The sequence below is a fragment of the Drosophila teissieri genome, chromosome 3L (assembly GCF_016746235.2).
Source record: "Drosophila teissieri strain GT53w chromosome 3L, Prin_Dtei_1.1, whole genome shotgun sequence".
Classification (NCBI taxonomy): Eukaryota; Metazoa; Arthropoda; class Insecta; order Diptera; family Drosophilidae; genus Drosophila; species Drosophila teissieri.
The window spans coordinates 19,105,181-19,121,418 of record NC_053031.1 but is presented as its reverse complement, the minus strand read 5'-3'; the positions used below and the strand labels follow the sequence as shown (position 1 = coordinate 19,121,418).

Below are 16,238 nucleotides of genomic sequence, written 5' to 3'. Positions count from 1 at the left end.
GCGTTGCTCGCATTGTCCACCCCTACATTATCGATGCAAAATAATTTGCGAATCGGAAAAATTAATTGACAAATAAACAAAAACTTTGCCGAAACTTGTTTATTTTCCGAGGACTTTCGTAGCAAATAGAAGCAGGATGCCTGTGCTGCCGATGCCACCACTCATGCAGGTAAATACTAACCAAAATTGCATTATCTGAAGCCATATAATTCGCAAAAATCGTTTATTTCTTCAACAAAAGAACGCCGTTGAGCCGATGCAAGTAGACATCGCGCCGCCGAACGAAGACAACGAAAACAACGAGGAGCAGCAGATTGTGGTGGAGAACCCCAGCATCGATCTCGAAGTGTACGCCAATCAATATGCCGGGATCGTCCGACTCCATCGCCTAATTTATGTGGCGGACGTCTGCCCGGTTTTAGCGGTGGAGGCTCTGAAAATGGCCATCACTTACGTGCAGACCACCTACAACGTAAATCTCTACCAGGTGCTGCACAAGCGCTTGAGTGATCTAAACGCTGGGAACGCGCCCGCGCCACCAGCAAATGCTGCCGGAGATCAGGCCGCAGCAGCAGCTCCCGGTCCTCTGCCAGCTGCTCCCCTTCCGGATATCGCCGCCCAACCTGTGGCGCAGGCTCAAGGACAGGCTCAGCCCGCTGGCGAAAAGGATGCTTTCGCCTACGATGCCGCTTGGGTAGACACCAAGATGAAGAAGGCGGCTCTTAAGCTGGAGAAACTGGACTCGGACCTGAAAAACTATAAGTCCAATTCGATTAAAGAGAGCATCCGGAGGGGCCACGATGACCTGGCTGATCATTACCTTAGTTGTGGCGACCTTACCAATGCCCTGAAGTGCTACTCTCGAGCCAGAGATTACTGCACTAGTGGGAAGCATGTGGTCAACATGTGCCTAAACGTAATCAAGGTATCAATTTATCTCCAGAATTGGCCCCATGTGATGAGCTACATATCCAAGGCGGAAAGCACCCCGGACTTCGCCGAAGGTTCTAAGGAGGCTAATGCCCAGGTTCATACTCGCCTTGAATGCGCTGCTGGTCTGGCGGAACTGCAGCAAAAGAAATATAAGGTGGCCGCCAAGCATTTTCTGAATGCCAACTTCGATCACTGCGACTTTCCGGAAATGATCTCCACCAGCAATGTGGCTGTCTATGGTGGCCTCTGCGCCCTGGCCACCTTTGATAGACCAGAGCTTAAGCGTCTGGTAATCGCCTCTACATCCTTCAAATTGTTCTTGGAACTGGAGCCCCAACTCAGGGATATTATTTTCAAGTTCTACGAAAGTAAATACGCCTCCTGTCTGACGCTTCTGGATGAGATCAGGGATAACCTGCTGGTCGACATGTACATTGCGCCCCATGTAACCACTCTGTACACCAAGATTCGCAATCGCGCGCTAATCCAGTACTTTAGCCCCTATATGTCAGCTGATATGCACAAAATGGCCATGGCATTTAACTCGTCGGTGGGTGATCTGGAGAACGAGGTGATGCAGTTGATATTGGACGGACAGATCCAGGCGCGCATTGACTCGCACAACAAAATCTTGTACGCCAAGGAGGCGGATCAAAGAAACAGCACCTTTGAGCGAGCTTTGATCATGGGCAAGCAGTACCAGCGTCATACCCGAATGCTTGTCCTCCGGGCTGCGATGCTCAAGAGCCACATCCACGTGAAGAGCATTTCCAGAGAAGGTGGAAGCAACCACGGCGCCGAGCTCTGCGTCTCCGCCGGATCCTCGACAACTGCACAACTTGCCCGGATCTAGAGCTAATTAGAAACACCACATAATACCCCATAAATTCTTTAAGCTATGTATATCACACCAGGCAAAATAAATAATTATAGCAAAGCTAACTACAAGAATGAATTATTTCGGAAGTTTCAACCAAAAATGATCGCCTACAATACAGATGAGTAGCATTCTTTTTGATGGAAATTATATATAAATTAAATTCGCTTTTTAAATATGATGATACAAATTGGTACAAATTTATTGGTGGGTTTTACAAGACTAATTCTACCGCCTGGACCGATCTCTGCGCTCCCTCTCCCTTCTTCGGTCTCTGCTAACGGATCGCGAGCGATCTCTGGAGCGGGAACGATCTCTGCGATCGTCTACTCGTCTACTCTCATTGTTTCGACGTTGGTGGCTATGATCCGAGTTCTTTGACCGCTGATGGCCATTTCTTTTGTCGTCTCTGTGATTGCTTTTGTGATTGTCCTCGGAATCACTGCTGTCCGAAGATGAGGTGTCTGAGTTATCGCTAAGTGAACCCTTTTTTCTTTTCTGCTAGATTTGTCCTTTTTTGATTTCTTTTTCTTGCTATCTTTTTCGTGCCTTTCCTTTTTGATCTCTTTTTTGGGGGCTTCTTGACGCCCTCGCCTTTGCGCTTCATTCGTTCAATCTTCTCCAGTTTTTTTAACAGCTTTAGCTTTTGCTTCTTGGACAGCGATTTGAGAAAGACGAGTTCGGGATTTTGGTTATTGGCATGGGCCTCCTCCTCGCCATCGCTGGGCACCAGTTGATGCTGCTGTTGGATTGTCCTTATGCTCTGTAGCTCCTGTGCCGATCGCTTCATCATGAGTCCATCCTCCTTCATCTGTTCCTCCAGCACGTTCTTGGCCATGATGTCGCTAGCCTCAGTTTCCGCGTGCAGTTTTCGTGCCTCGCTCATGGAAATGCTGTACATGGTGCATTCCTTGTCCGTGTTGATGTGGCCCCACTTGTGGCACTTGAGACAACGCACGTTCCTCACCTGGATACCGAAGGGCTGGTCCCTGATCTCAGTGTCGCCCTTGCAGTACGACTCCCTAGGAGCGTTGTACTTTCGCTGCCACTCGAACTTGTACTCCGGCTCGTTGTCATCCTTTTCGCGCTCCTTTCGCACCCCTGGCGGTGGCTCGTACATGAAATTAACGCTCAGCTTATCCTTGCTGTCCTTGCTGAGCATTGCCTTGTTCTCGTGAAGATTCTGCTCCTTTTCATACTGATTTCGTAGCTCCTCCTGCTTCTTTTTGTACGCCTCCGCCTGCTGCTCAGCCATCCAGACCTGCAGAAGGTAATCCCAATAGTTTTAGGCATCTTGCTTCGAAAGAACATATTTCATCAAGGGCCTGAGACCACTTACCCTTTTGAGATTGTCCCTGGAGGCAGGGTGGAAGAATTTCTTGCACATGTAGTTGTTGAAGCCCTTGCCCATCTTGCTGTTGTATTTTCGCTACTAAATGGCAAACAAACAACCAATTTACAAATTGTATAAATATTTTCCAGCTGCAATATCAAGGCAATTTATCTGACTTTATCGATAGGCAGATATAAGTATCGCATTTTATTATCGATATAAAAAACAAGTAAATAAAGGGTTGCCGGACTGTTTGCTTTTACGAATACATTTTAAAAGCAATCTGAAACCTTGAAGTTTATTTGAAGAACAAATTCCTAATCATGATGGATAACTACAACGAATCCGATATGGTTTATTGCCCGTACAACAAGGAGCACAAAATGCTGCGCAAGAAGCTCCAGCAGCACATCCTGAAATGCCGTGTGATCTACAAAGACATGGTGGAACTAATGGTTTGTCCATTTAATAAATCGCATTTGATCCCAGAGCCCGAGTTCTTTGTGAGTACATATACTGTGTAGGTATATCATTTTAAAGCCATACCTTCTGCATATGTAGCAACACACCAAGTCGTGCGAGGATCGAAATATTATAGTGCACTATCAGACCAGCGCGCCTGCTGTTCTCAACGAAGACACCAGGCATCCCAAGATCGAGTCCGCAGAGAACTGGGACGACGACGACAGTGTGCCCGACTACGATCCTCAAGTCTACTGCTCCACGGCCAACATAGTGAGGGAGCCCAATGGGTTGTTTCCCGCCCAGCGGAAGGCTTTCATCGAGCAGGAGAAGCGTCGTCATTTTGGCGAGGATTACGAGGAGGAGAAGAAGCCGCCAAAGGCCAAGTCTCGCGCCGATCCTCGTCCCACTCCCTACGAGCCAAAAAAGCCCTTCTCAAGGCGCCAGTAATTCGATTCCACCATGAATTGCTCCCAGTGCCAAAGAACAGAAACCAAAACATTTATCGAGGCTTCTACTGACCTCTTTATTATAACCAAACAAAATCCATGGCCAAAGTGTTAAATTACCATTTAACATGTGCTGTGACACAAGTATTGCTCGCAGCTCAGATGAGCATGCGACATAATCTGAGATAAAAAATAACATATGTACATATCCAATATTCACCGCTAGAAGGTAATCAAAATATGTATGAAAACTATGTGCCTTTTTCCATTAACGATACAGAAAATAGTAAAAAAAAAGCCTTTCATTTTTGTTTCTATTTTAATAAATTCCTATTTCTTCTCCCCATCACGATCGCAATATACATTTAAGTCGATGCATTTGTCATCAGATTTATAGGGCAGTCTTCCTTGTGAGTTACATATGTATATTTTACCTACGATAGGAAAACCCTTGGGAAAGTTAAAAGGAAATATCGTTGAAACTAGGATCGGCTTGGCTTTTGATGCTTATCAAGTAGTAGTAGGAGTAGGAATACATTGTATTATTTATTTGTCGAGTTCAACTTCAATCAAGCATTTGACTATTGAATTGAATGCATTCCATCTAACTACACGTTACTTATGCGTCAAAATCAATTAAATTAAATTTTAAGCCAATACCATGTGTAACAAGTCAATTGAATGCTTTATCTTTTAGATGACCATAAATACATATATAACTGAAAATTGAGAAAATGTATACGGCACTAAAAGTCATCTGAAATGGGATCTAATCAATAATGTAAGTAAAACAAACAGAATGGCTCTTTTCACTAGTACAACTATTGCAAAACTATCCAGCTACATCGGGTTTCCTATACACTTGTCTAAAACTTGATCCATTTAAGGAAAAGGCAAACAGATCCAATTGCGAAAATCAACTTTTCTTTATTGTAAAGAATGGCGCCATTTCCACACGCATTTTTTCAGATGTTTTGTTTTTTACACTAAGCGTTACGGTAAAAACAGTAAACAGCGACGTCCCAGTTGTCCAGAGCAGAGTTTTAGCCGGCGATTTACGCGTCTCCATGGGCTGGGCGGCGGTCTCCTCGGTGTACTTGCCCTTGTCCTTGCCGAGAGCGGCCAGACGACCCTTGCCGCGACGCTCCAGGATGGCCTTGCGGTCCTGTCGAGCTTCAGCTTGACGATCAGCACCTTGCTGGGTGGATGCCCACGTAGACGTTGGTGCCGTTGGCGTTCTCACGCTGGATCTTCTCGACGTAGACGACGAACTTCTTGCGGTAGGCCTGGACCACCTTGCCTACCTGGTTGCCCTTGAAGTGGCCGCGGATCACCTGGACCTCATCGTCGCGGCGGATGGGCATGGAACGCACATTGTACTTCTGGCGCAGCTCCTTGGACAGGGGAGCGGACATGAGGCGCCTGCGGATGTGGGAGGGTGCCTGGAAGTGCGCTTGCGGTTCTTCCTGCGCGACGACGACACGAACGGGTTCTGTTTCATCTTGCTTGTGCGGGCTGTAAACAAGAAATGGCACTGCTTTATTGGTTGACTCTCCGAAATTCACAATAATTGCACGAACGAGTCGTGCGTTGTTTTCTCTGCTCGATTTCATTGTTTATGGGGCATAATATGTGAGGATGCCGGGCCAAAAACGAAATTAATCACGAAAACGCACTCACCGTCGAAAAATCAACGAAAAGAAAGAAATTTGACAGATGGGTCGCGGTTAGGGATGGCAAACAGGCAGAGCTGGAGGTGGTATTTTCTCTCGATAGTTGAAGCTGTTATCGGTTGGGTTTGTCTCGTTAAAAAGATATTTGTTTTGATGTTTTCAAAGGGTTCTAATAGCTCAGTTATTTGCTTCTATACGTAATTATTTTCGACCGGAATTTTAAAATTAATTACTGTTTTCCTTATTTCCTGTTGTAATTATTGTTTAATTCAATAAGTATCGATGACACTGACATCTCTATGTTCGTGAAACGTCAAACGTGGCATGTGCTGTGCAACACTTTAAGGAGTATGTCTTTGCTAAGTCCGTGACTTTTTTCACTGTTACATTTCAATTTTTTAATATCGAGAATTTATAACTACATTTTAAAGTCTAAATTGAGTTTTTATTGGAATAAAACCTATTATTTTGTTATACATTAAAGTAAAAATTATTTCTTATTGCTGACTATCGTTCAAAACACGTTTTAAAAGCATTTTTCCTGATGTTAACAAAGCGATAACAACAGCAAAAAGCTAGCAAACCCAACAAACTGTGTTGAATTTCGGCTTTGGTGGTGAAAAGCTGCTTTAAAAATCTAGCTGCTCTTGCGATCGCTTCTGCTGCTGGAGAATGAAAATTCAGTCGCGTGTGGGCAGCCAACTTTTAACGTTGTGGTGTTTCTGGGGATCAGATACGAAAATCAAAAAAAAGTCCAGTTTGGCCTCTTGATTAAATTAATTCTGCCACTTCATTCAAGATGATGAACAGCCTGAAGAAACTGCCCGTGCGCATGGTGAGTTGGCCACGCCCCCTGAACCGACACCTACATATGTCTGCAACTAATTCTTTTAATCTTATTTACTAACTTTTCAGCTGGCTAACGCTGCACGTCAGCAAAATGCTGCTATGTCCTCGGCAACAGGTCTCCCTCCACCCCTCACCTTCCTCACCGACGATGAGAAAATGATGAAGGAGACTGGTGAGTGTCCCTTGAATATACATGGATCATAGTACTGATGCTACTGTAAGACCAGTTGTATCCCCATATGAGATAGGCGGCTTTTTTCACCATGTCGAATTTTGATATATTTTTTTGGTGTTTAGTTGGACATGCTTGTTACGTAACACCAAGCATCGCATATTATTGCTGCTCTTCAAAACATTTTGCATTTTTCCATGTTACTACCCAACTGAACTGTGTTGAATTTCGGCTTTGGTGGTGAAAAGCTGCTTTCAAAATCTAGCTGCTCTTGCGATCGCTTCTGCTGCTGGAGAATGGAAATTCAGTCGGTGTGGAGCCAACTTTAACGTTGTGGTGTTCCTGGGGATCAGATACGAAAATCAAAAAAAGTCCAGTTTGGCCTCTTGATTAAATTAATTCTGCCACTTTATTCAAGATGATGAACAGCCTGAAAACTGCCCGTGCGCATGGTGAGTTGGCCACGCCCCCTGAACCGACACCTACATATGTCTGCAACTAATTCTTTTTACCTTATGTACTAACTTTTCAGCTGGCTAACGCTGCACGTCAGCAAAATGCTGCTATGTCCGCAACAGGTCCCTCCACCCCTCACCTTCCTCACCGACGATGAGAAAATGATGAAGGAGACTGGTGAGTGTCCCTTGAATATACATAGATCATAGTACTGATGCTACTGTAAGACCAGTTGTTTCCCCATATGAGATAGGCGGCTTTTTTCACCATGTCGAATTTTGATATATTTTTTTGGTGTTTAGTTGGACATGCTTGTTACGTAACACAAGGCATCGCATATTATTGATGCTCTTGATATTTGTTATTTATTCCACTTACTACCCAACTGAAGGTTTGCTGCACAACTATGTGTATTCGTATTTTCGAGTTTTGTTCTTTTTCTGCTGATAAAGTGTATTTAGTTGGGGGAAACGCGGGGGAGGCCGCTCGGCAGATAAGCACATTTTTATTTTGATAGTAGAAGTAAAATGTCACTAAGTCTCAGTGGGCAGGTTTGTCCATTTTCTTTGTTACGTTTGTTACCATATTACAAGAGGAAATTTCAGAGTTGTGGAATGACGATTGACTCAAATTAATATCATTTTTATTAGTTAGGACTTCCGAAAGTCAAGAAGTATTAGATCGATTTTTCTGATTATTTTTCTGATGATTATTATATAATGCTGTAATGCTAATTGCTATAAAGTTGTTAATTTTAGAGTAAAGGACCTAATAATATTTTTTATGTAAATGAGAATTTTGTGGGGGTTTAGTTAAACTTCGTTAGTTGGGTGTATATTGTGGTTATATATCCAAAGTGATTTAATGTGAAATTATTCCGGTATTTAATAATAATAGGTCTAAGGGATACCAAAATATCAGCTCAATAAGGAGCTTGGTTTACAATTGGGTTATGTACTGCAATAAATAGGTTTGCTCTTCAAAATCATTCGATTACTTTAAGCTGAAAACTTTCCTTTAGCGGTATACATACATATTAACCAATATATATACATACATACATATGTATGTACATTTAGAAACCAAAAAATTAATATAATTAAGAAGTTTTTACTGACTACAATTTTATATACATACATATGTATGTGTATGTACTACATAAAGATAAAACTTAGGTAAATATGAACTTTTAAATTAACCATTGAGTATAATTATTAAGACGTGTGAAGACTGGTCACCTCAAGTATTAAATGCTTAAGGAGTTATAATGTATATTATATGTACATACATACATATATATTATATACATACGGCGTACATAACTATCTGATTTATTGAATATCTCAATTATCGTGTCAAATGTGTTTAAAAGAATATTAGCTAAAACTAAATGAATGTATTTCTTCTTATACAGTGCATAATTAGTGTCCGAAAAGCTGCCAGCTTGGCAAGTTCAAGGTCTAACCTTATCACAAGCTTTTTCCTAATGGAAAAATTTTCCTCCCACCTTCTTAATTCTTTAAAATATTGTATATAATTGATAATAGAAATTAAAAATAAAACTCACTTCGGTGGGCTAAAGCAAAAAGGGGTGGGCCCGGCACACACGCTCTAACACACACGTGTTCTAAAAATAGCTTTTACTCGCCGCCACCGCTCAAAATCGAGTTTCGTGGTTGATATTTCTCGGTTGGCCGTGGCGTTCCTCGTTGAGCGGCCGGCATACAAAGAAAGTAGATTATTAAATCGCGAGTTCGAGTCTTAAATCAATCCGATCCTCCCTTTTCCTTGGTAGTAGTTACAGTGTTACAGTGTGGGTGGAATTTTCAGTATGTACTACTATGCATTGTGTCCTTAAGATATCCTGTCTACGTTTTCACAGGTCAGTCAGCTGTACGGTTCTGGTTTTAAACGTCAACCGAATAGCGTTACACCTGTGATAGAGCAATAAATGCGGCTGTGCCACGCCCCCTGCCCACCTGTGGTCACTGTTCTAGTGATCACGCCGGACAATCCGGGGCGTGGCACTTGGTCGGGCGCCCTTCCCTAGAGAGTTGAATTACCTGAGCGGGAGGACTCGTCCTCCTGCCAACCATCTAATTCCTAGTTGGGAAGGTTACATTTCCTTTTTATCACCCGTCACCTTGTTTTTACACCACATTCATTTTTCCTCGTCCCGCTTATCAATCTTTCAATTGGTCTCAATCTATATGGCTTTTCATACACACATACACACACATACATATGTAAGTGCGTTATATACAAATAATTCTATATGGCCTGACTGTTGCGTAATCTGAGCTGAATGCAAAGTGGCAAAGTGCATGGACTCAAACTGGTTTTTTATATTTTTCAAACTACCTACATATCATAGGCTTCGGCACAGTTAACAGTTATTATTTGTTAACTTATCTGTTTTATACGTAAATTTTAGTACCTTATTATTAAAGTAAACTTAAGGTACTTAACATAAGATGGAAGAATAGCAAACACTAATTTACTTGAACGATTTTTACCTTAAACCAAGTACAGTTGCGCTTCACAGCTGGAAGCCAAGAACTATGCAAACTTAAATACGATAGTTTTGTAGGCTATAGAAATGACCCGATTTAATTTAATTTCATATTTCCACAATAAGCCCAACTCCAAAAAGGACATGTATAATTTAACATCGAGCCCATTGGGACACGTCACATCTGCTAGAAATTTCCTTACTGACCCCTGTCCATATGTTGGAAAACTAAATGAATATATAAAGGTGGTTAATAATTTAAGCTATTCCCACGAAAGTAAGCGAAAGAAAGTATTTCCAAATGTGTGCAAAACGACGGGAAAGTGGATGAAGAAGGGGCAGCGGAGGTGTGGAAGTCTATGTGGGTGTGTACCAGTAGCTGGCTTTCCAAGCAGAAAAACAATGCAAGAAAAAATGCTTAAAAAAGATCAATAATAAATACGCTGAGAGAATAATAGAACTGCCGAAAGAGAGCCCCACGCGATCGGAGAATCTGGTGATAAAAAACACACACTCGAAGACTTTTTATCTTTCAGACAAACGCGTGTAGAAATACCTCAACCTACATAAACAAGAGATCCACAGCAAACATCGCGCCCCCTAGAAGAAAAAGAAGTCTAAAAAAATAAAAAGCGAAGAGCTTTAGATTTTACCTTTTTTTGAAAACGTGCAGTTAAAAGTTTCTTAAAGCTTTATAAAAACTTTGATATTAAGCTCTTCCACCGATCGTTAGATTCTATATCTACACATATGTATGTATATATGACTTATACTTAGGGCATAGATATAAAGTCTCCAGCAATTCTTTTTTGTCTTAAGTATATAATATAAATTAGATCTCTATTGATACTTTTACTTAAAATGTATCTAAAGACTGTATTTAACTCTTATATGAGTTATATGAGTTATTAATTATTTAAGAGGCTTAATATACCATAAATTGTTTATTTGAACTTTCAGTTGCCAAACTGGCCCAGGAGCAGATCCAGCCCCTGGTGAAGAAAATGGACTTTGAGCACAAATTCGACCCCTCCGTGGTGAAGGCGGTTTTCGAGAACGGTCTGATGGGCATTGAGATCGACACCGAGCTGGGAGGCAGTGGCTGCAACTTCATGACCAACATCATCGTGGTCGAGGAGCTGTCCAAAATCGATCCTGCCGTGGCCGCTTTCGTGGACATTCACAACACGCTGGTCAACTCGCTGATGATCAAGTTGGCAACGCCGAGCAGAAGGCCAAGTACCTGCCCAAGTTGGCCCAGGAGTACGCCGGCAGCTTCGCCCTGACCGAACCCGGAGCAGGATCCGATGCCTTCTCCCTAAAGACCGTCGCCAAAAAGGACGGCTCCCACTACGTAATCAACGGCTCCAAGATGTGGATCTCAAACTCCGATGTAGCCGGAGTCTTTCTAATCTTCGCCAATGCCAAGCCAGAGGATGTAAGTAAATATTCATATCAAATTAAAGGGGACACTAAGTCAGTGATGTGTTTCTGAAACCATTTAAATCAAATGCGATGTATACTAACGTAAAAACCATATATTTTTATTAGATTTTTTCCGATTATACCGCTTAGCTTCATTTTCACTTTTTCGCAGGCCTCTAAACGATTTCAAAATATTTTCCGTTACTAATCTTTATGTTATTCCAAATGATTGCCATCTAATCGCTCTTAGATCAAAGTTCACTTGATTGCAGATCGTTAAGTATTAAAAATGCAAATGTTTTTTTTTTTAATAAACGGTGGAGGAAATCTTATTCATAACATAATTAATGCCCAATATTAATTTAACACGTTTTCTTGAATTATATTTACTAAAAAAAATATATCTGATTACGTAATGCTTTTCAAACTAAAACGAGCCCAATAAATTTGTTTAAAGTTAGTATTGAAAGTACTCCAATCGGTTTTAAATATTCATCATAGCTATTTTGCTTATGTTCTAAAAGGAAAGTTTTAAAATTTTTCCTAATATGAGTTACAAGTCCATCATAGTAACAATTTTCCTTACTTTTGTAGGGCTACCGTGGCATTACCACCTTCATTGTGGACCGTGAGACCCCTGGACTGATCGTGAACAAGCCGGAGGACAAGCTCGGCATCCGTGCCTCTGGAACCTGCCAGCTCACCTTCGACAACGTGCGTGTGCCCGAGGAGAACATTCTGGGAACCTTCGGCCATGGCTACAAGTACGCCGCCGGTTTCCTGAACGAGGGTCGCATCGGTATTGGCTGCCCAGATGGTGGGCCTGGCCCAGGGAACCTTCGACGCCACCATTCCGTACCTGCTGGAGCGCAAGCAGTTCGGAGATGCCATCTACAACTTCCAGTCAATGCAGCACCAGATCGCCACCGTGGCCACGGAGATCGAGGCCGCACGCCTGATGACCTACAATGCGGCTCGTCTGCAGGAGCAGGGGGGTGCCCTTCCAGAAGGAGGCGGCCATGGCCAAGTACTTCGCTTCCGAGGTGGCCCAGAGGGCGGCGATCAAGTGCGTCGACTGGATGGAGGCGTTGGCTTCACCCGCGACTTCCCACAGGAGAAGTACTACCGTGACGTGAAGATCGGAGCCATCTACGAGGGCACCACCAACATGCAGTTGAGCACCATTGCCAAGTGCATCAAGAAGGATTATGCGGCCTAAAGAGCTCCCCCGATACTCCTCCTTCCCCCGACAAAACCCCCCACACAAGCTGAGATATCGTACGTCAGATACGTCAAGTGCATTTATGCGTGGGAACCGCTGGAACAATTTTAGCGGGGCATCCGTTATCGGTTCCCTCCATGTAACCGTAGCATTTACCACATAGTTCTTTCTGTTATGCATATTGTATAAAATACAATTAAAAATATATACACATATAAAATATATAATCTACTAATGACTGCCCTCCTCCATCCGTTGTGGTAAATGCGGCCAGCAGAATGTTGATCACTGTGATCATGAAAACTCCCATTACCAGAAGATCGTTGGTCCTTTCATAGCTTCTGTTCCTGAATCGCTTGAGACGTCGCTGTGAAGATTTCTCTTTAGTGAGCGGAACTATTGAAAAGGTACTCACATACTTTGAAGATCAGCATTAATCCAACAAACAGCTGCAGCACCAGGGAAAGTATCACCATAATCATGCTGTATATGTACGTGGATGCCTTGTCGTTATAAGTAATCAGGAATCGCAACTGATTCGCATTCGCCGAAAGCAAAGCTATATCCATTAGGCCTACAACAAATACATAGATCGGTATAAGATTAAGCCTTTTGTACTCCTTTATAATTAAAATCAGGATTCATATTAAATAGGCTAATATTTTACTTTTTTTGGCCTTCAGAGTTGTATGAGTATTCTCCCAATTTAAAAAATACAAAGATTCACTTGCACTACGTTCTTACCTTCAGCTACATTTTTGTTGGCAGCATAGCTATTTCCTGTAGATAGATCGCTGGAACATTTATTGTTTGTTTTCTTGGACTTTTGCAATTCATTGGTGGCTCCTAAAGGGAACTGCTCCTCCTCTTTATCCCTTTCATCCACCTGACTATCCAAATCCCTGCCAGAACCGCAACATGGACCACTGGTTGTACTGGCGAAACTTTCCCCGGAGCTGGGCGAATCCTCCAAAGATATTTTCACCTCGCCGCTATCCATTGTTCGAGTGCTAACCGATTAATAAGCATTGAAATGCTCTTCTTTTAAATAATGCGAGAAGCTTTTCTTGTTTTTGAGCATGGAAGCCGCAATTGCGGTCTATTAACTGATAAAAGGGAATGACAATGACCGAACTACCCCAAAAAACTGGGGGCATAAGGCGACACGAAAAATATCTCATGGGTTGAATACTAACTAAACATCTTTGCCCTTAAGTATGCTACATAATCTTATATAAAATGTATGTAAAGTGGATGTGTAAGATACATTTATAAAATATATGAATGTACTGAGTAAGGAATGCTGACACAGTTTGGGTTGGATTATCCCGACCTAAAGAACCCTTTTGTTTTATGCTCCTCAGGGGAAGTCATAAAAGTGTAAAAAAACACCTGAATAAACAAGACCCACACTTAAGTATCGTTGCGGTTGCCAAGCCTCAAAAATTTTCTTTGATTTGATTCCTAATGACTCACAAACGTTTTTTGGTGGTTACTTGTTTTTTCCAATTGTAACCAATTCACAGTTCAACCTTAATTATAGATTCGACAAGTAATTATAGATTCCTCGTCAATAAACTTTTAAACCTGACAGACAGCTGCCACGAGTATGGCAGTATCAACATCGCAAAGTGGGGAGGGAAGCTAGGACACTTCTGATATTCTGACAAAAGACGTTTATGGTCTGTACTTACAAAATATTTTGTAACATAAGAAAGTTTAATTTCTTACGTATACGCCCGATAGTTGTTTAAAGTTCGTAATTAATAATATAATTCTAATAACCTATTTATTATTTATATTTTCATTAACTTTGTATTTTAGAAAATATGCATGTATTTTATGAAAAATAACGCAACCAATATTTATTATTTATGTATTATGTTTTTATGTAATTGCTATGGAATCTAAAGAGTTGGAGGAGCACCCCTTGCAACCGCTGTCGAATTGCAGGACCGATTGGAGCAAGTGGCGTCACGACACCCCCTGCTTCTCCTGGTCATAAAAAGACAACCGTTTGGTCTGCTGCTGTTATCCTTTGCCCGACCTATCCCCCCACCCCCTCTAAGCTGAACGCCACCAAAGCAAACAGACACAAGGGCTCTCTCTTCTGCTCTCCGCTTTTTGCCATTCCCACTCCGCCCCCTTCTCTAACGCGGTTTAGTGTAGCACGTGCAGTTTGTTTGCCTTTGCCACTTTGTTTCGTTGTTTGTTATGACTGGAGCTGAGTTAGCGCTCTCTCGCAAATGCCGGGCTCTCCTTGGAGCCCTCGCACACTCACAGAAAAAATGAGGGCCTAAATAGGGAATGATGTTTGAAAAAATCCTAGTAAATTAGCTCATTTTGTTTTGGAAGTTAGATAATCATAATATCTAATCAAATCATATTAATAATTTGTAATACTTATTCAATAAAAGAGTTTTAACTCTGGAGTTAGTTAAATGCTACCTGCTACCCGCTCGACATTTGTTTTTACTTCGCGAAACTACTCGCAGTTAATTTGTTCAGTGTATGCGCTGGCTCTTTTTGGTTAGCGGTGTTCGGTTCTCCGTGTGGCTTCATTCATACATTGCGGCTGGTGTTGTTGTGTGCGCTGTTGTTGGAGCAGTTGCACGCATGCTCAGAACACGGACTCAAACGCAAACGGACTTTGTTTCCGAGATTCTCGTTTGGCAGTACGCAGTTCTGTTTCGAACATCGGACCGTTTAGCAGTAACGTTTCCGGCCTTCGGTTTTTCGGTATTCCATGCTCGGTTCTAGGGCTTTTCCTCTCTCTTTTCGCCCCGCGCCTACACATACGCCCCCCAAAACGTTAAGTAACGATTTTTCCGGACAGCTAGTGCTATATTCAAACAGAAAAAGATATTAAAGCATTAAAATCGTGCTTATTCATACATTGGTATAGGGTATATTTACTATCTCAAGACTTTACCTACATATTTCGCACTTGTTTTTTGGCTCGACCGTCTGCATTGTCACAGCCACGAATAATCTGCTTAGTAAGGGGCTCGACCAGATGTCTGGGTGCAAAGTTTCAGCCGCGGACTGATAAAGGTTTCCCTGTTCTTGCGTTTTGCTGCCCCAAGTCTTATCAGCAGACCAAGAGCTTGGGATGCGCTCCGCCGCCTGCTTATGTGGGTGAAGTGGTTCGGGCTACTCGGTGGCTATGTGGCGTTTTGCCTTCCCCAATCGCAGTCTTTAAGTCCAGAAGTGACCAACTAAAGAGGATTAAATATAATACATGCGTTCCTTTTTTGTTGAGCCTCGGATGGAAAATTCGATGTTTGTATGCGCCTAAAGTTACTTTTTTATAACTTTTTATAAATTATATTTTTAAATTCTCCAGATACGAATTTACACCTGCGTGTATAGAATCATTTTGCAGGCACATATCAGGAGGCTATATTTCAAAGTTATATTTGTTTTCTATTTGGGATCAGGAAAAACTTAATCTACTCCATGAATTTTGACCATGCTAAATATTAAAAAAAACATTGTTTGTCTAATCGATTTTATTTTAGGCAGTCGTGGTTAATATCATAAATAAGTATTTGTCTTCCGGGAAAATATTTACGAAACTAAAGTTTATCGTGTCAGCTTGTCATTGATTACCATTTCTTATGGTAATTTTATTCACTACACATTACAAGTGACTGGGAAACATTTTTGTTATAGTCACAAGCATTTAAAAACCTGTTTGAGCACTACAGCTAGAATTGTTGGGAAATCCATCTAACTTGTAATGTGTTCAATTTTAGCATTTATAGATGGGAAATACTCGAATTAATTATTATTCCTGAGAAACCTGTTATTGTAGAATGCAGTTTATGGCAGGTGCTTATGCTTAAGGTCAAGTATAATTTGAAATAAATAGA

At 41.8% G+C, this 16,238-nt stretch overlaps 6 protein-coding genes across 6 annotated transcripts; 3 read left to right on the top strand and 3 right to left on the bottom strand.

Moving 5' to 3' along the window:
• Nucleotides 1–8: 8 nt before the first annotated feature.
• On the top strand, nucleotides 9–1,875 carry LOC122616677 (COP9 signalosome complex subunit 1b). The gene is made up of 2 exons (XM_043792217.1): nucleotides 9–169; nucleotides 242–1,875. Exons 1-2 carry the CDS (start codon nucleotides 137–139, stop codon nucleotides 1,784–1,786), a joined length of 1,578 nt encoding a protein of 525 aa, XP_043648152.1. The 5' UTR covers nucleotides 9–136; the 3' UTR covers nucleotides 1,787–1,875.
• Nucleotides 1,876–1,986: 111 nt separating this feature from the next.
• LOC122617239 (corepressor interacting with RBPJ 1) lies at nucleotides 1,987–3,222 on the bottom strand. The gene is given in 4 exon segments (XM_043793000.1): nucleotides 1,987–2,304; nucleotides 2,307–2,372; nucleotides 2,375–3,071; nucleotides 3,150–3,222. Coding segments are annotated over 4 exon segments (1,101 nt in total). The 5' UTR covers nucleotide 3,222; the 3' UTR covers nucleotides 1,987–2,038.
• Nucleotides 3,223–3,466: 244 nt separating this feature from the next.
• On the top strand, nucleotides 3,467–4,070 carry LOC122617796 (gametocyte-specific factor 1 homolog). Its single transcript, XM_043793782.1, has 2 exons — nucleotides 3,467–3,646; nucleotides 3,705–4,070. The coding sequence occupies exons 1-2, from the start codon at nucleotides 3,467–3,469 to the stop codon at nucleotides 4,053–4,055; spliced, it is 531 nt and encodes a 176-aa protein (XP_043649717.1). The 3' UTR covers nucleotides 4,056–4,070.
• A 900-nt stretch (nucleotides 4,071–4,970) lies between these two features.
• On the bottom strand, nucleotides 4,971–5,570 carry LOC122616816 (60S ribosomal protein L26). Its single transcript, XM_043792386.1, is given in 4 exon segments — nucleotides 4,971–5,221; nucleotides 5,224–5,259; nucleotides 5,262–5,507; nucleotides 5,510–5,570. Coding segments are annotated over 4 exon segments (579 nt in total). The 5' UTR covers nucleotides 5,556–5,570.
• Nucleotides 5,571–6,408: 838 nt separating this feature from the next.
• On the top strand, nucleotides 6,409–12,375 carry LOC122615528 (short/branched chain specific acyl-CoA dehydrogenase, mitochondrial). The gene is given in 8 exon segments (XM_043790474.1): nucleotides 6,409–6,562; nucleotides 6,643–6,748; nucleotides 10,677–10,928; nucleotides 10,931–11,154; nucleotides 11,736–11,945; nucleotides 11,947–12,132; nucleotides 12,134–12,218; nucleotides 12,221–12,375. Coding segments are annotated over 8 exon segments (1,239 nt in total). The 5' UTR covers nucleotides 6,409–6,526; the 3' UTR covers nucleotides 12,361–12,375.
• A 58-nt stretch (nucleotides 12,376–12,433) lies between these two features.
• On the bottom strand, nucleotides 12,434–13,363 carry LOC122616814 (ninjurin-B). Its single transcript, XM_043792382.1, has 4 exons — nucleotides 13,108–13,363; nucleotides 12,783–12,937; nucleotides 12,596–12,730; nucleotides 12,434–12,532 (listed from the first exon to the last, which is right to left on the bottom strand). Exons 1-4 carry the CDS (start codon nucleotides 13,361–13,363, stop codon nucleotides 12,434–12,436), a joined length of 645 nt encoding a protein of 214 aa, XP_043648317.1.
• Between the last annotated feature and the right edge of the window lie 2,875 nt (nucleotides 13,364–16,238).

Excerpts from the sequence above, each read along its gene's own strand:
- LOC122617796 (XM_043793782.1), top strand. The coding sequence starts at position 3,467 with ATGATGGATAACTACAACGAATCCGATATGGTTTATTGCCCGTACAAC. Across the intron at positions 3,647-3,704 it reads TCCCAGAGCCCGAGTTCTTT|CAACACACCAAGTCGTGCGA; the intron begins GTGAGTACATAT and ends CTGCATATGTAG.
- LOC122616814 (XM_043792382.1), bottom strand. The coding sequence starts at position 13,363 with ATGGATAGCGGCGAGGTGAAAATATCTTTGGAGGATTCGCCCAGCTCC. Across the intron at positions 12,731-12,782 it reads GATTAATGCTGATCTTCAAA|CGACGTCTCAAGCGATTCAG; the intron begins GTATGTGAGTAC and ends AAATCTTCACAG. Across the intron at positions 12,533-12,595 it reads ATGGAGGAGGGCAGTCATTA|AAAGAACTATGTGGTAAATG; the intron begins GTAGATTATATA and ends TATGCATAACAG.
- LOC122616677 (XM_043792217.1), top strand. The coding sequence starts at position 137 with ATGCCTGTGCTGCCGATGCCACCACTCATGCAG. Across the intron at positions 170-241 it reads CGATGCCACCACTCATGCAG|AACGCCGTTGAGCCGATGCA; the intron begins GTAAATACTAAC and ends CTTCAACAAAAG.